Source organism: Aedes albopictus, chromosome 3 (genome assembly GCF_035046485.1).
Source record: "Aedes albopictus strain Foshan chromosome 3, AalbF5, whole genome shotgun sequence".
In the NCBI taxonomy this organism is placed as follows: domain Eukaryota; kingdom Metazoa; phylum Arthropoda; class Insecta; order Diptera; family Culicidae; genus Aedes; species Aedes albopictus.
Window position 1 is genome coordinate 178222422 of NC_085138.1, and position 25637 is coordinate 178248058.

The 25637-nt window shown below is 42.0% G+C and overlaps 1 protein-coding gene across 2 annotated transcripts; it reads left to right on the forward strand.

Annotated features, from left to right (window-relative positions):
* Window positions 1-818: 818 nt before the first annotated feature.
* On the forward strand, window positions 819-25637 carry LOC109403318 (recQ-like DNA helicase Blm). 2 transcript variants are annotated; one of them, XM_019676125.3, is made up of 6 exons: window positions 821-1117; window positions 5731-5830; window positions 5887-7545; window positions 11011-11640; window positions 12021-12570; window positions 24359-25637. In XM_019676125.3, the coding sequence occupies exons 1-6, from the start codon at window positions 1011-1013 to the stop codon at window positions 25543-25545; spliced, it is 4233 nt and encodes a 1410-aa protein (XP_019531670.3). In that variant the 5' UTR covers window positions 821-1010; the 3' UTR covers window positions 25546-25637. The 2 variants fall into 2 exon arrangements, with proteins under 2 accessions (XP_062711381.1, XP_019531670.3); XM_062855397.1 differs by lacking the exon at window positions 11011-11640 and having other exon boundaries at window positions 819-1117.

Here is a 25637-nt window from a genome sequence, read left to right on the forward strand (position 1 = left end):
TTTATTTAAATATTATGCTTTTGCTCGAAATATTGTGTATTCAGTTCAAAGTTGGATTATCCCGACTGTTTGTGAAACTGTTCAGAACAGTCGTCGAATATCGAGGGGATTCTCGATGTGTTCTACAGAAACCAATTAATCAGCAAGTTTGTTCAAGCACATCATTATATCATACGTGTAGGTCTTCAGAATAACGAATATTAGCAATTATCCTGGAAATAATATAAATTGCATTTATTAAACCTCACTTTAACACATTTAAACATTTATTGCGAAAACAAAATGTTTTCATAAATTTGTTGAGTGATAAACATTGCATCTGAACACCCTCCGACTTCCGCGCCAAAAAGCTGGCGGCTTGGCTGCCGGCATCAGCTGATCAGGGCGACCGGTTAGCTGTCCTTGTTCCACCAATTGAATGTTTTTGAAAACGCATTTGTGCGCGAAATCTTTCTCGCTCATTTCTGCTGTCAAATCCGTCACTGACTGTTTCACCGACCGTTTGAAACGCCGACTGTTTCGAACGGTCGTGAACAGTTTGGAACTGGACGGTCAATAATATTACATCTGAACTGCTGCAACCCGATCAATACGTCGGTTGCATGAATATTACATCGGACGATGTACACATAAGAACAAAAGATTTTACATCAAAACGATGTAATCGCGTACATATGAATCGTGATTACATTGATTATTTGGTGGGATGAATTACATCGGGCGGGTTGCATTTATTTTTTGCTATGATTTTGTTTCGTTTTATGAAATGATTCTATTTTATGAAATTGTTTCAGTGTGTAAGGTAAGCACAACAAAACAACAGAAGTCGCAAAAAAAAACAAGCAGAACCGTCCGTCATGACGTACGGAACGTGTGTGAAGTCCAGTGAAAAAGTTTTTAGTTTATTAAAATTTAAACCAATTATTTATGTGTAGTTTTTGTGTAGAAAGTTTAAACACTTGAATACAATAAAAATCGCGACTGTCGTGAATCGAACTAGTGATTAAACGATGTCCAAGAAACCACTATCACTCACAAGATTAAAAAATGATTCTTCCAAAAAACAAACTAGCCTGACGGCGTTCATGGCGAAGCAGAACAAGCAAGAGCTAGAAAGGTAAGCAAACCGTTTAGATGCTAGTTCACATTGTGTACTAATTTGCAATTTGTTGTTTTATTGTAATAAATAATTTATACATAGGGGGATTCACTAAATAGCGTAAGCCGCTGACTAAACATTATCCTGATTAAAGCCCAGTTTCGTGTTCGAAAGGAATCACTCAAGAAACTTCTTGACCGATTCCTGGCAGAAACTTTCCACGGTGACTGACATTTGAACTGTAATTTCTTCGGAACTGCGTACTGTGATCGAAGAAAAAACGGTTTCTTGGGAGATTCAGGCAAGGAATTTCCCATGCATCAAGATAGGCCGAAAACAATTCCTTCCGAACTGCAAACAGCCCTTAAACGTCGCAATTGCCAAGGCAATCTTTGATTATTTCATTCGAAATATCATGAAACATTTTAATAATCAGGCAATCATGGCTTACGTAGTTCTGTTTAGTGAATTCCCTTATTAGGGTTATTCACGTAAACGCAAACGATCGACTATTATCCTGATTAAACGTCGCAATCACCAAGGCAATCTTAGATTACACTAGTTTACAGCATTTTTGAACTCGGTAAGCTGATGATCATTTTTGGTGTAGAATCATGCCCTGAGTTCGAAAACGCGAAGGAAAAAAATTACAGTAGAGCGGAAAATTTTTCGACTTTCCATACAAGGTTGATGATTTGAAATCGATTTTTGTTCTATCTTTAAGCAACGTCGCTCACTTCACACACCTCATTCTCCGTAATCAATGCTCCGATTGAGCTGAATTTTTTACTGTAACTCGCCTACATATGATATGTCAAATAAACGTCGAGAAAGAATTTTTAAGTTGGTTTTTTCTTATTGAAAAAAATACATTTCTTCAAAAAAATTAGGGAATTTTGCTAAAATTTAAGAAGATCGTCCCTAAAACTCGCCAATATCTTGAATTTCATCAATCTGACGCAAAACCTGTATTCAGACGACCGAATGGTATTGTATTCAGCTTTTAATTTATGGAAAAAGATTGAAAATTGGTTGAACAAAACGCAATATATTTGAATTTTAGTAAATTACATATTTTAAAAAGTTGCAAAACTCGATATTGAGCTAAATCTCAAAAACTGTTCTACTTTAAATTTTTTGAAGGTCGGTTTCGAAATCAGCACTAAATTGTGCTTCAAAAATTTTGGTCGTTGACAGAAGTTCACGACTTTCGTTTTATTTTGTAAACTTGTGTTATTTTATTCGCAATTTCATAAAACATATAAATAGTCAAATAAACATGACACGCAGTTAGTGAATCCCCTAATTATGTTTCTATTACAATCTATGAACCCCTGGACCGTGGTCTATCTGCGTTGAATCGCTGGGCGATATGTCTACAGACTTTTATCGGCCCTTTGCATAGCAAACTTTTCCACTGATGATTAGGCTCGAATGTCCCCCATTTCTCCCTAGAACACATAGGGAGAAAAAGGAGCTTTCAGTTTCATGTTTTGTTTTTATTATGACACCATGTAAATAGCAAACATATTCTATTAGCCTTGTATGTAAGTAAAAAAAAGAGTTGTTACCTGTTATCCTGAGACCTGTTAACAACATTTATGCTTTCCTTAATATTTCGGAAAATTGCGTTCTTCGGAGCCACGTAGCCTCGTAGGATCACCCAGGTTCCGGTCGCTCCATACTATAGGGCGAAGAGGCAATAATCGCCCAGAGCAATACAATATCACGTAAATGGTTTCTTGTTCATATCCAGTGCATTCTTTGAATATCCGTTACCCAATGATAAACTTTGTTAAGTGCATATGTACAGCTCTGACTGAAAGAGGTACTTACCTTACCGGTCACCGTAAGCCCTGAGTGTCTGCGAAGGGCCCGCAAGTAGTTCTCCACTTGATCGGCCCACCTAGCTCGCTGCGCAGCGCACCACGTCTTCTTGTACCGGTCGGAGGGCTCTCGAGATCTATTTTAATCGGGTTGCTATCCGACATCCTGATGACGTGACTCGCCCACCATAGCCTCCAGATTTTCGCGGTGTGGACAATGGTTGGTTCTCTCAGCAGCTGATGTAGCTCGTGGTTCATTCGCCTTCTCCACTCCGCCGTAGATGGTACGCAGCACCTTCCGTTCGAAAACTTCAAAGACGCGTTGGCCTTCTGCGTTAGTTTGGACAAAGTCTACGCTTCATACAAATCTTGAAATTCTTGTATAGACAAAGGTCTACGAGGCAGTGCCTAAAAATCAGCCCAATAATGATGATGATGTACCTGGGCTTGTTAGGGGAATCTGTAAATAAAAAGAAAATCGTGTTAAGTACTGTTCCTTTGAATTCCACTTGCATCCTTTGACAGATATGTATTTCGACCTCAACGGTAAGTTCGTCTTCAGTGTCTTGTACTTCGAGTCGACTCGAGTCAAGTACAAGACGCTTAAGGCGACCTTACCATTGAGGTCGAAATACGTATCTGTCAAAGGATGCAAATACTTAGTGGAATTCAAAGGAACAGTACTTAACACGGTTTTCTTTTTATTTAGCCCAATAATGTTCAATCAGTGCAATGATGTTCAAACGAACACAAAGAAATGAAGCAGTCTAGTTTTTGATATGTCGAAACTCGAAACATTTTATCGAAGACAACGAAGTGACCCAACGTTTGTAAAAAAGTATTTATACTCTTGGTAGGTAATTTTTGCGAAAAAGCTAGATTTCATTATTGATGTTATTTCTTCACAGTTAAATGTTAAGCACCCTCAAACGATTTGTAGGTTCTAACTTTTGCCATAAGTTTGCGGTCTCCGACAAAGTTTTTCGACACGTCCCATGCATTTTTACATCTTTAGTTGACCCACCCACATGGACTTTTCAGTCTCTTTCACTGAAAATTTCAGGATATAATGAATCATTGACGATCAAACGTAAAACTCAACTGCGCAGGTGGCGCTTTTCTAAAAGAGTGAATTACGAACCCTAGCCTGAATTACTTATGATATAAAAGGAAGAAAAGTGAGATTATTGCAGATTCTCATAACTTTCATGCAGTGCATTGACCGGGAATATGTTATTTTTGCTTCAAAAGTTGAAAATTTTGCGTTACCTAACCTCACATTTGACCGCCATTAATATTTATTTTATTTTATTTTATTTTATTGATGCACAAGGGGGTCATAGGGCCAAGTCTCCAATGCAAGTCCGAGAACTTGCATTGTCCATAATACACCTTTGAATTTGGGAGTAGGCATAGCAACCTCTTTAGCTCTGCGACTTTTAAGTTTTGCGTGGCCTTAAGGATTGGGAAAGGTGGGAAATCGATGTGGTGTATTGAGCTGTAAGAGAATGTGTTGTTCGTTGAATGGTCAACGTAATTTACCTTTGGGTCGCTTGTTTGGGGCAAGCGTTTTGAACATACATACTGGTTTTGCTGGGTTGCTCTTTCCTATTTTCGTTCGATCGTGTTGTTTTTTGTGGTAGGTAGTTGTGATTAAATTTTGGTTATGTTCTTCTTGGAATGCTGCTTCGTCCTCATCGCCATCTCCATCGAAATACGATAAGCCTATGTCATTTGCTGCCTGCGGTTTCTAGCAAATCGTCTTCGTAGCCCAACTTCACCATCTCCTGCTACAATCGCTTCGTCGCTTTCTTAAATTCGGCTGTCATTACCAATGTCCTTCCAATTCCAACGAACATCCGTCCATATCCACCTCTTGTCTACCGCTGGATTTCCACGTGAAATAAGGTCTTTCAAATTTTTCCCGGGATTTTGTAGATTAGTGCTTTATGCATGCTTCCTTTCCTGAGACTTCGGAGCACGTCTTAGACATGGCTGAGTACAAACAATGCTCATCTCCAGCGATATTTTTAACCAGCATCGCACCACCGTCGTACTGCATTACTTCCATTTTTCACTGCTCTCCCTGCTTACTGCTATCATGATACTCAGATACATGAAAATATAAAAGAAATGTTAGTAGCGCTTTTGGTGATACTTTCACGACGGCCTTTCAGAATGGTTCAACGTATGCAGATGCGAAGATCATCCCTGCTGACTAGCAGCGTTCATCAAACTCAGTTGAAGATGAAACTTAAAATATACGAACACGAAGAGCAACAAATAGGCGAACGCGAATATTCTAAAAAAAAAGAATGATCTTCCATCCGATCTTCAAGTGATCCTCACAAGCAGCATCTTTCGTTCAGGCACTTTTGAATGTCCGTATGCAACTTGTTCTCACAAGAAATCTGCCTCGACCAAGTTGGCAGAACGCGCCCATACCCCTTTCTGAACCGAAGGGCAGGGCATTTGGCCGCCATTAATATATCCTAAAATTGTCATGTGAAAGAGTTTGGAAAGTCGAAGAATTTATTTTGAAATATAGAGTCGACTCATGGATGCCATATATACAGATTTATCTGTATTCTACAGATTTTTTAGCACCCATACAGATTTGGTTTTATATGAAATACATATTTCTGAGCTAGAGAAGCCATTTTATTTTTGTATAGGATACAGATTTTTCTCCCAAAATTTGTATGGGATACAGATTTTCGAATTTTCGATTTTTCAAAAAATCATCTGGCATCCCTGAGTCGACTTCATGTACATAATTTTATCAAACTATTTGTTATATTTTAGTGATGAAAATGTCAAAACAGAAAAATCAGCTCACTCGAATGTTTCGGCCGATGAAGCAAAAATGCGGTCTCCCAGTATATTCAAACCAAAATTTCCTAAGGTAAGGTTACAAAACGTGTGTAACAGAAATTTTTAACTAAAGCTTCTTATTTTTAGGCCAAGCAACCATCTACCATTGAAATAGTTTCAAGTGATTCAGATGCATCGCCTGTCAAACCAAAAAGTAACGCGTCTCGAAGGATAATAGACGAATCTCACAAACCGCCCGATATGGATGAATTCGATCTAATGGTATCGGGATATTGCAAAGAGGCCACTGCCGTGTCGATGCAGTTAGAGTTGAACCTGGAAAGCGATAGCCGATACCAGCAGGCTACGAAAAAGCTGCAGGAAAATCTGGCTAAAATAAGCCCAGCAAAGAGTGGTGCTTCCGCCGGGACAGGGAAATTTCAGTATAAGGTTCCCAAGGCGACATCTATGCTGGCAGCTTTGGACGTTCCGCTGAAGAAACCGGTGAATCTCAACGAAACTCCTACCAACACCGACAACGATCCCTTTGAAACAAAGCATGACAAACCGTCCAGTTCAACTCCAATCGCTTCGAGTGGTTTCGTTTTCAAGCAGAAATGTTCAACGCAAGCATCCAACCCCTGCAAGCTAACACCATCACATACAACAGATGATGCCAAAGTTTCCATTCAGGCAACTGCATCCTCCTCTGGAACTAGTACATCTGCATCGACACAAAATAATCCAAGCCAACGGCACAACTCGTCGGTTAACAAAGTACTCCATGCTAGAACAAATGGAAACGTTTCCACTGATTTTGAACGCTCACTGAGTCCCGCTAGGAACAACCCAAAAGTCACGTTCGACCCAGATTTGGACGATTACATGGTGGAAGTGTTGAACAGCCCATGCTTTAAATCAAGTCAACTGTCGCAATTATCTCTCAAGGCGAACCGTCTTTCGCTGCAGGAAATACAAAAATCATTGCTGGAAAAGTACTTTGACATTCTCAGCCAACTGCCTATTGATTTTTTTAATTCAGTAGATGGATTCCGCACTGATACGTACAGCAAGCTTAAATCATTGATTGAAAGCGTACGAGGGAAAATAAAAGTCAATGAAAAGGCGGCGGCAAATATCAAGGCCAGCTGTTTGATAGGATCTCGAAAAAGTCGAATACAAACGACTTCTACAAAGAACGATATAAGCGCGGAGTCAAATGAAGCAAGTTTCAACACATCAGGATTTGATCAGGAATTCGACGAATCTCACAAGGACTATGTGGATAGTACCCCACCGCCTGTCCCATCTTCATCAACTGCATCACAATCCAGCGTTTTTGTATTCAAAAAACCTGTTTTTGGCACGACACCTAACGCTTCCGTGGTTGCGGACACAGCAGATACAGCCAACCCACCTCAGCACGACGAAGACGAAGAAGACATTGAATCCATACTGAACAACATTCATGAAGCAGAACTCATCGACAGAGGGCGCGCTAATCAAACCGACTTGAGCGCAGTGGATCTAATCACGCCGGAAAGCTCGTTCCGTCGACCGGAACCACGGGTCACGTTTAATGCAGCGGAAACATCGTTGCGCAATACGCAGTTTATCGAAAACGTCGAGACGCAACTGGATGAGGACGGTTGGCAGGTGTACGATGCCTCACAGTTTGAGGACCACAATGAGGTTTTTAGCATAGCAGACGTCTCCGAGGCCCTCCCAAGCACGTCCTACAATCAACGGAACGCTCCCAAAAACGATGCATCTCTTTGTCGGTTTCTGGACGGTGGTAATAACCAGGTAAGAATTGCAAACTAACAACATATTATATGTGAGGGTAAGATGATTTTCTATAACTTTGAAACTTTGTGACTTTTAATCTTTTGCCGAAAGCTTGATGTTTATGTTTCGACCGATAATATTGGGCATTTATAGAGGGCTGGACAAAAAAGTTACGTAATCTTTTTTCAGTGTAGACATTGGGAGACATGTTGTAAAATCAGGCAATATTTTCAAATATGATACTCGAGTGTAAACCCATCTAACATTTTTAACGCTATAAGCTTCAGACATTTGCTTTCTGTTGTGTAACAATCGAATTTAAGCAGTCAATGCTGAATAAAAGGGAAGCTAGTCAAATATAAACCATAAGCTAATACACAGCTGCAAAACAAGCACCATACAACTACCAAACTCGGTTTTCTGAAATCAATCACTTGTCACTGGGGCTGCCTTTACTGCACTCTTTTACAACTCCGGGAGATTTCCCGGAAGATGTGAAAACTTGAACAAATCGAATTTGAGTCCCCACTTACAAAACAGCTGCTACTATACAGTACAATTCGTAATAGTGACAAATCCACAAACCAGCAGCGCTTTGAAGGCCGTTATGCGATATCATTACAACTAAATCATTTTATGGCTATATCGGTATTTTTCTACTCAGAGTATAAGGGAGTAGAGATCAAAGTGGATAATGAAAATGATAGATATGATAGTATTCGCTAGGTTGCGAACAAGTATGAAGATTTTTATAGAAGGTGAAATTAGGCAAGTAGACCATGTATTGAACGAATACATCGAATGCGTGAAACTTCTGCCGTACGAAAAAGCTACCGATCGATAGAAGTTGTGATGAAAACAGAACAATACATAGGCAGTCGGGTGCCTGAAACTAAGGTGGTATGATCTACCAACAAAGCCGATCTGTTTAAAAGCACAGGTCGTACGGCAGAAGCTTCATGCATTCGATATAGCTACTACCGAAGATGGCTAATAACAAGACAGACAGCTTCCACCCTGTCGCAGGCGACAAGGTTGAAACGCCCTCAACGATTCACAGGAACATTAAACATGGTTGTGTGCGTGTACATGCAAATACGTACACGGAAGCTGTATTTAGCATCTCATGTACTTTTATTCATAATGTTGTTCCCGGGAGTCGTTCGCGGCGCTAGTGTGATTGAAGTTCTCAGAGTATGTGGAAAAAGAGGGTAGATGTCTGTCTTGTTATTAGCCGTCTTCGCTACTACACAAATACTTTACAGCTATCCATCTCTGTGAGGTGAATAATTATTTAGGTAGTTTTATTGCACTACCCCAATTCCGGAAGATTTTTCGGAAGATGTGTAAATCGAATAAGAGTCCCAAATAATAAAACAGCTGCTTTTCTACAGTACGTTTTGTAATGTTGCCAAATAAAGTTGCCAAAACAAAATGGGCTATTTTCTATGCTATTTATATATAGTAGTGTGGCAGCGAGGACATCATCGGGACCAGTGGATATGGAGATCGGAAGTTCGATTCCAAGTAACGGCAGGTACTTTAAGCACAGACAAACAGACGTAACACTTCGAACATTTTTCGATTCAAATCATAGTCACGAAAACATATTCGCCCAATGCTAAAAGGCCTATGTTTGGCCGACCACCAACAAGGTGGCGGTAGTGAGCAAACGTCAAACTCGAACAAAAACGATGCGTACGCCACGGTTGGGCAGTTGGCCAACTATCAAATTTTGAAAAAGACCGTTAAATCGGTGTACGATGTGAATTATCAGAGTGTTACGTCTGTTTGTCTGTGCTTTAAGTATTCAAATTTCAAAGCGATAGTTCTAGTTCCACATGTATTGCGTCACGGTATCCATAACCTAATTATATTTAATCGATTAATTTTAGGATGCCGTATTACTATTATTTAACAACTGTGAAAAGGTTGAAAAAGCGCCTTCTTAAGATGTTATTCAGTTAGTGGTTACATAGGAGCCGAGAAAGGAGCTATGACTTGGTGGCATAGAAGCTGCTCACACAGCATATACATGGATTAAGTTCGCCAGATTCATTGGTATAGGGATTGCATAGAAGCTTCCGTCCATATGTACAACACAGTAACTCAGCATCAAGCCTTATTGAGGACGCTTTATTGACGTTTACATTCACAATAAATGTTAGTTGTTAAATAACGCCATGAAAAATGTGTGAAAAAATCTCTTTTATTTATTGCATATGTTATAAATCATCAGTTACCAAACCAGCATCTGGAAACGACATTATCCACCTGGTAGTCCCGGAATTTTGGGGCGAACACATCAGTGGCCATGTCAAATTCCAAAAACAGGATAGAAGACTACTAGACGGTTGCATAATTGGTTCACTCGACCTCCGGAATGTGGCCAATTCTCACATTTTGTAGAACCATGCCGTGCGGCACTTAAAAATTCGCAGAATTTCGTAGAGAATCAGTTATCTACCCAGTTATCAGATTCTGGATTATAAAGACGTGGACACCGTTTTCAGGCAGAGGCTGTACAGACTGAATGAAACTTAACACTAGTTACTTCTCCGCATCCTCTGGTGCATGCTTCGCGTGTCCCTTACACGGAACATGCACCAGTGAATGCGGAAAAGAAACTAAATATTCTCACGAAAAGTTTCATCGCCCGGAGCGGGAATCGAACCCTCACCCCATAGCATAGTGCGATTAGAAGCTTGGTGACCCTAACCGCATGGTTACGAGGCTGCCGTGCGATATACTATAAGAACCGGCATGTCTCACACTGGGGCAGAACGCTGTTATGGACAGACCAAACCTCTAGTACTCTGGATATCCATCCTAGAGGTTTGGTGTCTTTAGAGAAGTGTCTTGTAAGTGTTTTAACTAAAATCTGGTTACACAATATTTGATCTAGACAAATTGTAACTGATCTAGATCAGTTTTAGCTTTTTATAGAAGCGTCCTAGAAGAAAAGTTTCTTTTGCAAAGTTACTATACTGTTTTTGACATTTCTTCCTAAGACACATACTCTAAAATGCACACAAAACGCACAGTGGACCACTTTACTAAAAAAAAGTCGAAAAAATCGGTTTCGATCAATATGTTCAAGTAAAACAATTTGGAAAAAAAATGTGAAACGTAAGTTTAGCACAAATAAATAAGAAAAAGATAATACCAAAAATCAATTATTTGCAAACTCCCATCCCCACTATGTCATATTACGAAATAAAACATTTAAAAATGTCAGAGGTCCCATTATTCACCTAGTATACTGCCGTGAATCGCATATCAGTCCCATCTTTGCTGGATTTCCTATGCAAATGGGACAGATATGCGATTCACGGCAGACTAGTATACCTCAGAAATTTTTATATGGCGCGTCACTCAATTCTAGACCCCTCTCTTCCTTTAATGCGTGACGTAATTTATGGACGTTCCTTTATCTCTGAATCAAATAATCGAGATGAGCTATCTTGTTTAATATATTTTCAGGTATCAAACGTATCCAGCTATCAAACAAAACCACAAAACTCACTAGGCAACTTCCATTCCGGTGTACGGAACGACGGTTTGAGCGGAGAGTTTGATAGAACAAACTATTCCCATTCGGAGCAAATGAGGAAAAAGTTTCGTGAGAAATTTGGCCTTAGTTCTTACCGCCCCAATCAGCTGCAGGTGATAAACGCCACCCTTCTGGGCAATGATTGCTTCGTTCTAATGCCCACCGGTGGAGGAAAATCTCTTTGCTATCAACTGCCAGCTATACTAACGGATGGCGTCACGGTAGTGATTAGTCCACTTAAATCACTGATCCTCGATCAAGTCAACAAGCTGAACGCCTTGGACATTCCAGCGGAACATTTATCCGGAAATATAAACTACGCAGCGGAGCAGCAAATTTACAAAGATCTTCATAGTCCAAAGCCAAACATCAAGCTACTATATGTTACACCGGAAAAAATCTGCGCTTCCGGTAGGGTTGTGGAGGCGCTAAAGAGTTTATACGACAGGAAAAAACTGGCAAGATTTGTGATAGACGAAGCCCATTGCGTGTCGGCTTGGGGGCATGATTTTCGGCCGGATTACAAAAGGTTGTCCATTCTAAGGCATAACTATCCTTCGGTAAGTAATAATCGAGTTGACAAACGGAATTTATATACCTAGGTAGATCCTAGCATTAGGGACGATTTATAAACTATATGTAGATCAAAATTTGACACTCCCTCCTTCTTAAAGTGTGCGTGGCTTATGAATGGCTACTTTTGTAATTCGACCTTTCGTCACTTTCGGCCTTTCGTTACATTCGGCCTGTCGTTCAACCTTCCGTAGTAGTCCCGTATAGTTGTATCAGATGACTTCAAGATCTGATTTTACAGAACTTCTTGTCATTCCTTATACATATATTCAGCTATTCCTATTATTCCATCCTATCAGCACATCGATTGATCAGTGTCACCGAACACCATTGTCTATTCATTTAATCACTAAAATAAATATTTCAGGTTCCTGTGATGGCATTAACAGCCACTGCTAATTGCCGAGTCAGAGTTGACGTTTTAAAACAGCTCAATATGAAGCCGGACACCAAATGGTTTTTATGCAGTTTTAACCGACCTAATCTTAAGTATATTGTGCTCCAGAAACAGGGAGCCGCAACGAATTTGGAAATCATCGATCTAATAAAAAAAAAGTTTCCCCGTGTTTCCGGTATTATATACTGCCTATCGAAAAAGGATTGTGATAAGCTGGCGGTGCAATTGCAAAGGGCAGGTATTTCTGCTAGAAACTACCACGCAGGATTACCGGATTCACAGAGAGAGGCAACCCAAAAAGATTGGACCGCAGATAAGACTAAGGTGGTATGCGCGACCATAGCTTTTGGTATGGGCATAGACAAGCCAGATGTACGCTACGTTATTCATCATTCGATGCCGAAGAGTATAGAAGGCTACTATCAGGAAGCGGGCAGAGCAGGTCGGGATGGCGAATTATCCACTTGCATACTGTACTACAACTATTCGGACATGTTGCGTTTCAGAAAAATGATGGATTGTAAGTATATTTTTGCAATACGAAAATTGAGATTTTCTAAATTGGCTTCCCTTTGTATAGTAGTACAAGTGAAATTTATTATTTTTTGAATGACAATTAATCTTGTGAGAAAGAACTGGTAAAAACGTTTACTGCCCCACTTGTATAACAGTTTCGCGTGAACGTGTGAATAGTACGGTGGGTTGCGTGCTCAATTCCTGATCAGTGAACCGTATCCTTAGCTAGGTATCGTGGGGTGCCCTAATTTCGCGCGGGTCCAAATTTCGCTCACTGATAATACTTAGAGAACTTAATCATAGAACTAATCGTTGCATAGTCTATTTTACGAAACGACAACAGTGTTGATATTGATATTAACACTCACGGGCTTGGGCGCAACCTCCTGTCAAATTTTCATTCATGAAATGAGCGATCAGCTGATCTGAAACGTCTCGTAAAATGGCTCATTGTCCAAATTTTACCTTAGATAGTATACTGCCCCCACTCGCATATCAGTCCCATTTGACTTTTCATCACTTTTGAGTTAACGTTATGAATAGTAATAATTTTCAACGTACTTTTGAAACTCATAATAAAAATTGCGGATTTTCATGACAATGTGCGAAAAAATACCAAATCGTAAGCGCACATAAGCGTCTTATATTGAAAGTACCCGCATAACAGTCCCATCACGAATTTGTGTACCCTGTAATATTGCTAATTTGGAGAAAATTTTCCATTTTACGGAAGATTGAAAAGCTACCGCAACTGTCAGACTGATGATTTTCACCAATGTATCATCAATCAGTCCAAGGATACCTTGGATCTAGCCTTGGATACGACGCCGATGATCATTGTTTGTTGTTGCTTTTCAGAACATTTCACTCTGCAAGCATGCTTTGATTTGACCAAACTTTTCAATGATACGATCATTTTCATGGCTGCGGTAGGACTTTGACAGCTGCGGTAGAACTCGGCGGCTACCGCAGAGTGAAAAATTTTCTAAAAATCCGCAATACAAAACTGAACAATGTTGTAGTCATTGTAATATTTTTCACATTTATGTATTGTGGTGCAAAGAAATCTGTGAAACTTTCGAGATGATCGAATTTTTTTTTTCAAGTTATGACGATTTTTCAAAGTTTTATATGGAAACGAGTTGTCAAACTTCAAACTCTGTTTTCTCAATTCCTACTTTTTACAAATGGGACTGTTATGCGAGTGGGGGCAGTATAATTAAAGTGAAATTGGGACAATTGCACAATTGTTTTCATGATTATGATGTCTAAATATGATCAGTGAGCGAAATTTGGACCCGCGCGAAATTAGGGCACCCCACGGTACTTGATGAACACTAAATTAACACATCTTCTTTCAGAGACGAACCAGCCAAGGGCTAAATCAATCAATCTTCTTTCCTTTATATTTATTCATTTATGTATTTATTTGTATTTATTCATCTGATCTAGCTGGTTTTAATGAACATATTGAATGAGCTTTATATAAAGGTATATTTATGCTGGTCATCTAACAAAATTATTATTAACATAATCAAAACATGAGTAATGCGCCCGAAAATAGCACTGACCCATCTTGCCCCGCCCCACCCTATAGTTGCTTCCATAACTTGAATTTTGTCTAGGGGGCTAGAATGTTTAATCCTAAGGGGCCATCTCGATTCAGGTTTTCATATACGTTTACATTTTGATGTCCCTGATAGGGAAAGATTCACTTATTTAAAAATTGATTTTTTCCCGATATGACCTGAAAGTAGGCCATCAAAAATGAGATGGCTGAGATCTTGTGGACTGTGGTGCTCTTTTACTTCAGAGCACTATAAATGTGCATTAAACTTAGGAAAATGCTTACAAGCTAAAATAGTACAATAAAATAAAACTTGTAATACCTGGCATTGTAGCTTCGATAGCTTCGGTTCAACTTCCATATGACTTCGTCATCCTCCAAATGCTCGTTGCCATTTGTGGTGGGTTGCGTACTTGCTTCTTGACTGGTTCAATTCATAGCCTAAACACTAAACTACCACAAATAGGATAACCAGTAAAGGTGGGACTGTTATGCGAGTGCGGGCAGCTTAGGTGACATACCTTCACATATCAAAATTATCAGAACCACACTGCCCCCACTCGCATATAAGTCTCATTTGACTTTTCAACATTTTTGAGTTAACGCTATGAATAGTCATTATTTTCAACGTACTTTTGTAACCCATAATAAAAATTATGTCAATGTGTGAAAAAAAAATACCAGATCAGGCGCGTCCCATATGGAAAGTACCCGCATAACAGTCCGATCATGGAGTTGTGTACCCTGTAACACAAAACTGAACAAATTTGTAGTGAACGTAATATTTTTCACAGTTATGTTTTGAGGTGCAAAGAAATCTGTGAAAGTTACGAAATGATCGAATTATTCTTAAAATCATGACGATTTTTCAAAGTTTTGCATGTAAACGTGTCCGCGCACGGAGCGTACATAATGTAAATATGTGTTTGTATTTAATGTCATCCTAAATAATCCTCACCCGTAACCTTAGCATCCCCAAATTCCCAACCAACTAAACCTGAGTCGACCGCGGGTTATTTCGGTCCCCCCCTTACTAACACCTGTGTCTGTGTCTAATGTGAACGCGCACTACCCACCCGAACGGTAATGCTTCTGTTGCTTGGCTGGCGGCCGACGAGCGGCTGCCCATTCGAACGGTGACGACGGCCACCACATGCGAGCGGTGGCGGCGGCCAGAATCATCATGCGAGCGAAGCGAGGCAGGGACGCGAAGAACACGCTGCGACATGTTCGCATTGCAGCGTCGTGCAGGGCACCGACCAATGCGAACGAGGCTCGCGCTGATTGGTGCGTGGTGTATTTTGGGAATGTTGGGGTAGGGTATAAATGAAATGGAATTCGCTCGAAGAGCATCAGTCTTTGTAAAGTAGTGATCAAATAAACATCGTTAAAGTGAAACGAATCTTTTCCTTGGACAGCCGAACAATCAGCCTTTTACAAGGCTAACCACTGAGAGTTATTCCAAGTCGTCGAGCTATCGTCTGCAGCTTTGTTCCTGCGGCCCTCTTCAGTGGGAAGAGCCGGCCAACCTCCGTCCAGTGTCCGTGATCGGACATTTTGGTCCAGTCGACCCGGATCCACGAGCGATCCGTTTTGGTGTTGCACCCGCAACGTACGCGTGTCGTCAATCTGACGATTGAGGCACCACCCCGCATACAGTCCGCTACCCAGTCGCCAATCTGGCGATTGCGACGAACCCGTTCCGCTGAGACGATAGCCGGCGCAGTTATTCGGAAATTATTTTCCTGTGGCTGTCCAAGTGTTTTGTGAAAGTGAGTACACCGTGTACTATTGTCGGGCCGCCACCAAACCGGACTTCGCACAATCAAGTCGCGACGCGACCTAACTCGCGACGTTTTTTAATCATGTCAAATGTAGTGCGCATACTTCCCGTTGTTGTCAGCAACACAGCGCACTAGATGCGAAACAGTTGCGACACTTGTGGACCAAGAAAATGGCAATTCTTAATTGAATGTCGGTCTTGATTCCAACCGGATAGACAATATTTGAATCGAAGTAAATCGCGCGCGAGTGAAAGTTTGTAAGTCCGATTCGTAAAGTCGAAAGTAAGTCGCGCGCGAGTGGTCAAAGGTCAGGCGTGAACGCCGACAGTGAGAGTGTGTTTCGCTGACGTGTCCGAACACGTTCTGTTCCTGCGTGGTGCGAGAGGCGCACCACCGTTCCGGTTCAAGTGAACCAGTAGTGAGTGTAACCGAACTTTCAACCTCGAAAGTAAATCGCGCGCGAGTGCTACAGTGACAACAGTCCGATATTTTCAACCCGTGTTAGTCGCGCGCGAGTGTGGTGATGACGTTGGATCGAACACCAACGAAAAGTGAAAAGGTCGCAATGACGGACATCACGACGCTAGTGCATCAACGTGGACAGGCCAAGGCGCAGGTCACGAAGATCCGGAAGGCGTTGGAAGGTATGGCAGGAGCTGGGTCCACTGCTCCGAGTACGGCGATGCTGGCTGTGTATTCGAAGAAGCTAGACCGCTTCTACAGTGAGTACCGTGAGTATCACAACCAGATTGTTGCGGTCATTCCCGATGACCACCTGGACGAGCAAATCGAAGCGTACGATTTGTTCGAGACGCAGCACACTGATACGTGTGTACTGCTGGAGACAATTGTGCAATCCCTCAACGAAGACGCACAACCTAGAGCACAAGTGAATACGCAGCAGCAGCCAGACGCTCCTCGTATCATTGTACAGCAACAGCCGTTGAAGGCACCGATTCCCTCCTTCGACGGGAAGCCGGAAAACTGGCCGCGCTTCAAGGCCATGTTTTTGGATGTCATGCGCACATCAGCCGACTCAGACGCAATCAAGCTCTATCATTTGGACAGAGCTCTGGTCGGCACAGCTGCTGGAATAATCGATTCTCGCACGTTGAGCCAGAACGATTACGAGCACGCGTGGAAGATACTGGAGGACAGATACGAGGACAAGCGGGTCATAGTAGACGTCCACATCAACGGCTTGCTGGCACTTCCAAAGGTGCATCGAGAGAACGCCAAGGAACTCCGAGCGCTTATTGACGAGGTCACTCAACACGTCGATGGGCTGGCTCTGATGAATGAAGAGATGACCGGATTTTCGGAGCACTTCGTGATCAACCTTCTGGCCGCGGCGCTGGACAAGGAGACGAGGCTTCAGTGGGAGGCTACTATTCCCCACAAGGAGCTGCCGGAGTATGAAGACACCATCGAGTTTCTGAAGAAACGATGCGCTGTGCTGGAACGTGTGGAAGCATCGTTGGCCAAGCAAGCTTCTACATCGAAGTCATCAGTTCCTGTGAAGAATCCTGGATACCAACCGAAGAACGCAACATCGAAGTCGTATGCGGTTACCACCAAGGATCGGACGTGTGAGCTGTGTGGAACCGGAAACCATCCGGTCTACAAGTGCGAAGCCTTCAGGGAGATGACCGTCGCTCATCGCCAGGCCAAGGTAAGAAGCATCAGAGCTTGTTATAATTGCCTTAGGGTGGGTCATTTGAGTAGTGCGTGTTCTTCACCGTATTCGTGTTCTAAGTGTAAGGCAAAACACCATACTCTTCTCCATCTCGATAAGAATGATGTTCAGTCCACTTCGAAATCGGTTATGCAGTCCGCCCCACAGTCAGATCCGTCTACCTCGAAATCTGTTGTGCCAAATGTAAAATCCAAGTCTGTTTCTGGTGAATCTCAGTCCGCTCCAACAGTTTCGTGTTCGATGAAGCAGATGCCTCGTGTTTGTAACAGTTTGCTTATGACAGCGAGGGTTCAAGTGAAAGATGTCAATGGGAATCTGAAGTCTTGTCGTGCCCTTTTAGATTGTGGTTCTCAGGCACATCTTGTGTCGAAACGTTTTGTTGAATCGTTGAGTCTACCGTGTTTTTCCACCAAGGTTGATATTGTAGGTGCCAATGGTCAGCAGTCCTCCATCTCAGAAATGGTTAATCTTGAATTGCGTTCGTGTTATTCTGACTTTCGCGGTCAGTTGCAGTGCCTGGTTGCAGGTAAGGTTGCCGGTTCGTTGCCGTCAGTACCGATCGATATCAAACGATGGAATCTCCCTCGTGGTCTGTCTCTCGCAGATCCAGAGTTCTACAAGCCAGGTGACGTTGATTTGCTAATTGGAGTTCAATTGTTCTTTGCGCTTCTGATGCCGGGACAGTTTAAGATAGCTGAGAATCTTCCTGTTCTTCAAGAGACTCGTTTGGGATGGGTCGTTGCAGGTTCGATTGAAGATTTTGGTTCTCCACACGTTGAACAGCATTGCTATACGGCTAGTCTTCAAAATCTTTCTGAAACGATGGAAAAGTTTTGGTCAGTTGAATCAGTGGATTCATGTGAACTTCTCACCGGAGAAGAGCAGTTGTGCGAAGAGATTTTCTGTTCCACCACTCGTCGCGATCAGAGTGGTCGCTACACGAAAAGAAATTTCCATATGGAATGTATTAGAAAATGTTATACATTTTTGCCATTTCGTTTTTCTTTTAAATCTTATTTGAGAGTGTAATATAAATCATAACAAGCGATGAATAAAAAGTATAAGTTTAACTTATGGATATCATGCATTATTTGTAATAAATGCTATTAGACGTGTTATAGTATGCATTGGTCAAACCTAATAAAAATTATAATCGTTTATTTTGATTTAGATTCTTAATATTTTACTGTTTTTTTATTTTGGTTAAAATCATAACAATAAAGTTTTGAGTTCTGCTCACACATAACTGTTTTATTTAATATTTTTATCAGCGGTCAACATAGCGCATTTGGAAAAAAAAGGTCCGGCAAAGCATTCCCGCATAGTAAATTACAGTTTGTGTTAATTTCCAAACAGTACGTCTCCACTATCTGTGAATGTTACTATATCACGATCAGGTGCTTTTCTGTTGAAAACTATGAAATTTGAAGCATTCGATCATAAATAACGGTCTTGTTAACACATATCAAGTTGTAACAGTATATCATACTGTGCATAAATTGTCACATATTATAGCGATGAAAACTTGTGAGACATGGTGGCAATATGGAATGACCATTTCTCAAATGGGTTGTGATTTTATTTGCACAATTCACTTACACACGTGCATATCACTGTATGCCACCTAAATTCAACAGTTTGCTAAACAGTTGCAAACATTGGTATTTGTAACAACCGCGGATTTTGCAATTTGCAGTTTTGTAGAAAAAAAAACAAAATCTTTCGTGTGGTCATCGCAAGCTGAGTGAAAAACAAAATGAAAATTTGTTGTGGTAAATGGTTTGGAGCAGCTGGAGCCGTCTGATTAAACAGGGGTAAGTTTAACCTGATTATTATATTTTGATTTTTTATAAGTTTATCTCAAACTCATCAGATTCAAATAATTTGCAGAATTTGTGTACTTGTTGAATTCGAGCGGCATGAGCCTAATTTCGCCTGGCTCTATGCGACTGCGAGAGGTGCCGCAAAAAGGACGTGAGGATTCGTCCTGCTACACATAGGCAAAAATAGTATGGAAAGCCGCCCCACCGGAGGAAGGTTTACAATGGGTATTAACCGTCGTAGGTGCTACCGGGCTCAGGATTGGACGCTACGCAAGTTTGGAAATTCCAGCAGGCATCGCTGCCCACCAGGCTGCCCACACGACCGATATGATCCGAGGGGCTCTTCCACCAATGCAGGATCGGCTACTCAGTGTGGAGGTCATTCGAAAAAAGTAATTCTTATTGGGGATGAAATTGAGGATATGTACATATTTATTAAATACAAAAAAATCTACGGTAAACGCATAACCGACTTTTTATTTTAACGGTTTAAATGAAGTGGAACCATATACCATAAGTTTAAATTACCATTGACGACCATTAATCAATAATAACACATACATTGTCCGTTTTCTTCCAGATTTATTGTTCAACTGTTCTCTAACCATTTGCTATGCAGTTAATTGTCTGAAAAACTGGATAATAAATTGACCATATCCTATACTGTTTTGCGAAAAATTTGTTCGAGAAAACGAGTGATTTTTTATGGTAACCAATCTTAACCGCCTATTCCACATACTGTAATTTGGCGGATTACCATATGTCAAACTGGCAAATCTGTACATGGTATGGTTAGCTTACTGTTATCTCTGACAGTTTAAGAAATGGTTAAATGACAATTGTTAATAGTCATCTACAGTATGGAAAACGTTACATTTACAGTTAGTGATTATGCGGGTTATGATCTCGATTGCAATTTTTTATCAGCGCCTTCTGGAAGCCGTAATGCCGATTTTACTGGAGTACTCGTTACCACCGTTGCTCCGCTTTTCGTACGGATTGAGGGGTTGAAGTGGCTGCACCTCGCCTACTAATGGTTCCTGACTGTTGTCTTCGAATGGAATAAAGAGATTCCACCGTTGAACTGCGACGACAACGTGGCCAGGCCTCGGGCCAGGCAGTGATTGTTCCGGGAGTTGAAGAACGATCCGGTGTTCATCATGGTGTTACTGGTGCTGCTCCTCTTCATCCAACATTTGGTTTTGGTGGATATGGTCCAGATTTCCGATACTGCTGGAGGGCAGCCATTGGACATGATGAGGCTTCTGGCAAAGATGATTCCGCTGTTCCGGACAGTGTCCATGGTGATTTTCGGAATGCTCTGTCGAATAGAAAAGTTGTATGAGCTATAGCACTGATATAAAGAATTTAATGATTATACCTACCGTGATTTGCAACTGGTTGTATGCAGAGGCTTACAAAATAATTGAAAGGTATCAAAATGGCTTCCTCCTTCCTCCGTTGACGACGGCACCGTTTGTTTGTAGTGGAGCAAGTTTTCAAAACCAAACCTTAGAGAATTTATTAGGCAAATGTTATACTTTTCAGCCATAACACAAAACTTATACATGATATAAGTCAATGTTATAGTTAATATTATGTTCTTGTATGAACATAATTAGTTATTGTAATGAAATTAATTACAGCGTATCTAATAACAAATATGAACTGATCTTTATGAATAATATCATTGAATTTCTTTTCGTGTATATCGTTCAGTTGCCCCTGAAAGAGTCGGTTTTCCAGATGGAAAGCAACCGATCTATCGCCCTACGTCGTTTCTTCATGATGGAACAGCGGTTCCAGAAAGACCCTGAGTTGAAAAAGCTTTATGTTGAGTTCATCAACGAATACAAGAGCCTCAACCACTGTGAACCAATCGATGAATCACAGGATCCTCCTAATCTTGTGAAATACTACCTTCCTCACCATGCGGTGTTGAAGCCGAGCAGCTCGTCAACGAAGTTAAGAGTTGTGTTTGATGCTTCGTCGAAGGCAAAGGGGCCTTCTTTGAATGACTGTTTGATGATTGGTCCAGTGGTTCAAAACGATCTCTTTTCCATAATCCTACGTTTTCGCAAACATCGCTATGTGTTCTCCGCCGACATCAGTAAGATGTACCGCCAAATTCAAGTTGACCGTATCCGCACACCATTGCTTCGAATTTTCTGGAGAGAAAATCCTACCGATCCGTTGCAGGTTCTTGAATTAACGACGGTGACCTACGGTACGTCTGCTGCGCCATTCTTGGCCACAAGATCGCTTCAACAGCTTGCTTTCGATGAAAGCACTCGCTATCCGTTTGCCGCTCAGATTGTTCTCGAGGATTTTTATGTGGATGATGCCCTAACCGGTGCTGACACAGTTGAAGAGGCTATTCAACGTCGTGTAGAGCTTACAGAAATCCTCAACTGTGGAGGATTTCCGATCCACAAATGGTGTTCTAATGAACCAGCCATTCTAGAGACCGTTCCAGAGAAGGATAGGGAACAGTTTCTGTCGTTCGAAGATTCAGACATCAATCAGGCTATCAAAACGCTAGGCCTGCTTTGGGATCCAGCAGAGGATGTTTATCGCTTTCGTTTGGATCTCCCTAGTCTCGGTGACTGTTCACCGACTAAACGAAACGTCCTGTCGCAAATTGCGAAAATCTTTGACCCTCTGGGTCTAATTTCGCCTATTGTTGTTTTCGCGAAGATCATCATGCAGCAAATTTGGATGAGTAAACTGAAGTGGGATGATGTTTTGGATGGTAAGTTGCTGCAAGCATGGATTGTGTTTCGGGACACTTTGAATCACATACACGAGATCAAGATCCCTCGGTTTTTCGGTGCAGTTAATCCCGTTCGTTATGAGATTCATGGGTTTGCGGATGCGTCCAGTGTAGCGTATGGAGCGTGTCTGTACATTCGCGTGGTCACTCAGGATGGAGTGAAGGTGTCGCTTGTTTGCAGCAAGTCGAAGGTTGTTCCAATCAAAGGATTGACAATCCCTCGGTCTGAGCTATGCGCTGCCTTGTTGCTCGTTCGATTGTTTTTGAAGGTGTATCCGGCTGTGAAAATGGAGTTTGAATCCGTGCATTTCTGGTCGGACAGTCAAATTGTCTTAGCTTGGCTGCGGAAACCTCTACCGCAACTGAATCTGTTCGTTCGCAATCGAGTATCAGAGATCGTCGAAGGTTCGTCTGGTGCCGATTGGAATTACGTCAAATCTGCCGAAAACCCGGCTGACGTCGTTAGTCGTGGTCAACCTCCTCATTTGCTTGTGTCGAATGACCTCTGGGTGGCATGGGCCACAGTTTTTGCGTAGTCGTACCTACCGAGTTGATGAACCCGTGCTTATTTCCGATGATGAGCTTCCGGAATGGAGTCCAGTTACCAATACCTCTGTAGTGTCCGTGCCGGAGCCTCTCCCAGTGATGACGGCCTTCGGTTCTTTTCGAAAACTACAACGTGTGATAGCGTATGTGCGAAGGTTTGTAACGAATGCGAGATCCGTTAAATCGCAGCGAATCACGTCGCGATATCTAACCGTACAGGAGATGCGTGAGTCGATGAATGTGATTGTGAAGTACGTCCAGAGAAGCGAGTTTGCAGATGAGATCGGTCGTCTTGAATCAAAAGAACCGTTGCGTCGTCTGGGTAACTTGGGTGTAATGATGAGAAACGATATCCTACGAGTTGGTGGTAGGTTGAGGAATGCCAGTCTGCCTTTCGGTGCGAAGCACCAGATGTTGCTACCGGATAAAAACCCGATCGTCGAATCGCTGTTGAGAACGCTGCACAGAGAGTTGTTGCACATTGGTCCGTCCGGTCTAATCGCTTACGTACGTCAGAAGTTTTGGTTGTTGAATGCTAGATCTGTGGCGCGAAAGATCATTCGTAGTTGTGTTGTTTGTTTCCGTTGTAGTCCGCAGTTGTTGCAACCGTCGATGGGTGATTTGCCAGAGGCGCGTGTTGTTCCTGTTCTACCGTTTTCCAAGTCCGTTGTTGATTTTGCCGGTTCTGTATTTTCGCCCGGGGGAGAATGTCCGCGCACGGAGCGTACATAATGTAAATATGTGTTTGTATTTAATGTCATCCTAAATAATCCTCACCCGTAACCTTAGCATCCCCAAATTCCCAACCAACTAAACCCGAGTCGACCGCGGGTTATTTCGGTCCCCCCCTTACTAACACCTGTGTCTGTGTCTAATGTGAACGCGCACTACCCACCCGAACGGTAATGCTTCTGTTGCTTGGCTGGCGGCCGACGAGCGGCTGCCCATTCGAACGGTGACGACGGCCACCACATGCGAGCGGTGGCGGCGGCCAGAATCATCATGCGAGCGAAGCGAGGCAGGGACGCGAAGAACACGCTGCGACATGTTCGCATTGCAGCGTCGTGCAGGGCACCGACCAATGCGAACGAGGCTCGCGCTGATTGGTGCGTGGTGTATTTTGGGAATGTTGGGGTAGGGTATAAATGAAATGGAATTCGCTCGAAGAGCATCAGTCTTTGTAAAGTAGTGATCAAATAAACATCGTTAAAGTGAAACGAATCTTTTCCTTGGACAGCCGAACAATCAGCCTTTTACAAGGCTAACCACTGAGAGTTATTCCAAGTCGTCGAGCTATCGTCTGCAGCTTTGTTCCTGCGGCCCTCTTCAGTGGGAAGAGCCGGCCAACCTCCGTCCAGTGTCCGTGATCGGACAAAACGAGTTGTTAAACTTCAAACGCTGTTTTCTCAATTCCTACTTTTTACAAATGGGACTGTTATGTGAGTGGGGCAGTACAGCCATACCATCTGTTACAACTTTGAGCATACTTTATTAAATATTCTTCCGGTATTTAGTATGGCATAGTAATGAATTCGCCATTTCTGAAAATTGCAATTTTTGCCTATTGTGGAATGTAATGAAACTAAATAACTTGTCTTTCTAGTCGACAGCTCAATTTCTTTTGAGGCGAAAAAGGTGCATCTGAATAATCTATTCCGAACAGTCGGTTACTGTGAGAATCTAGCGGACTGTCGACGAGCGCAACAGTTGAACTATTTTGCTGAACATTTTACCCGAGAGCAATGCTTGGAGAATCGAGCAACTGCCTGCGATAATTGTCTGATGCAAGATGAATACAAAACAATAGACGTTACAGATGACTGCATAGCCATAGCAAAAAGTGTACGAGATTTGTGTTCTGGGAGGAACAGATTTACATTACTGTATCTGGTAGAAATTTTCAAAGGAAGCGAACAGAAGAAGATCATCGATAACAACCATCATCAAACTCCGTACCATGGACGTCTGAAGGCGTGGGATCGAAACGATATTCAGAGATTGATGCATAAACTGGTTATTGAGGACTACCTCAAAGAGGACCTTATTTTCAGTAATGATATTCCTCAAGCATATATCAAAATCGGAGCCAATATAGAAAAGCTAATGAATCGCAGCGTGCGTGTAAACTTTTCGGTAAAAGAGAAAACCGCTGCCAAACGAATTCAACCAGTTGAAATTGGCATCGAGCCAAAACTCGACAGTCAAAGCAAAACGAAGCTTAAGGAGTTGCAGGAGCATTGTTACAATGACTTGCTGGAGACTTGTCGAACAATTGCAGCTGAAAAGGACGTTACACTTGCTTCGGTTATGCACATGCAAGCTCTTAAGGACATGGCCGAGCGTTTACCGGAGACGGAACCGGAAATGTTGGCATTGCAACATGTTACGAAGGCCAACTTTGAGAAGTACGGCAAACAACTTTTGGATATTACCCTAAGCTATGCCGCGCAAAAGTTATGCCTCATGCTTGACGTTGCCGAAGCAGCTGGCGGTGGATCAGCAGAACAGGATGCTGACAGCTCAGAGGAGGATACCACTGACTGGGCACAACTGGGACGAGATGCATCAATGACAAGTAGTTCGAGTCGACGTGGCGTCAAAAGAAAAAAGAATTGGAGTCCTACAAGTCGAACAACAAAGAGATACAGAAAGGGTAGAACAAAAACTAGAGCACGTGCAAAAACTACAAGTAGTCGCGGTGGAGGAGTGAGAAAAGCTGTTGCAAAATCGCTTGGTGGTCGGTCAGGCGGTGCTGGATTTGGGTTACTTCCGCTACTGGGAAAGCGGTAGCCGTCGATTATTGTACATAGAAATTTTCCTTTTTTCCTATTTTATTATAATTCTAATATTAAATTTAATTTGATAAAAATCCAAAAATATTA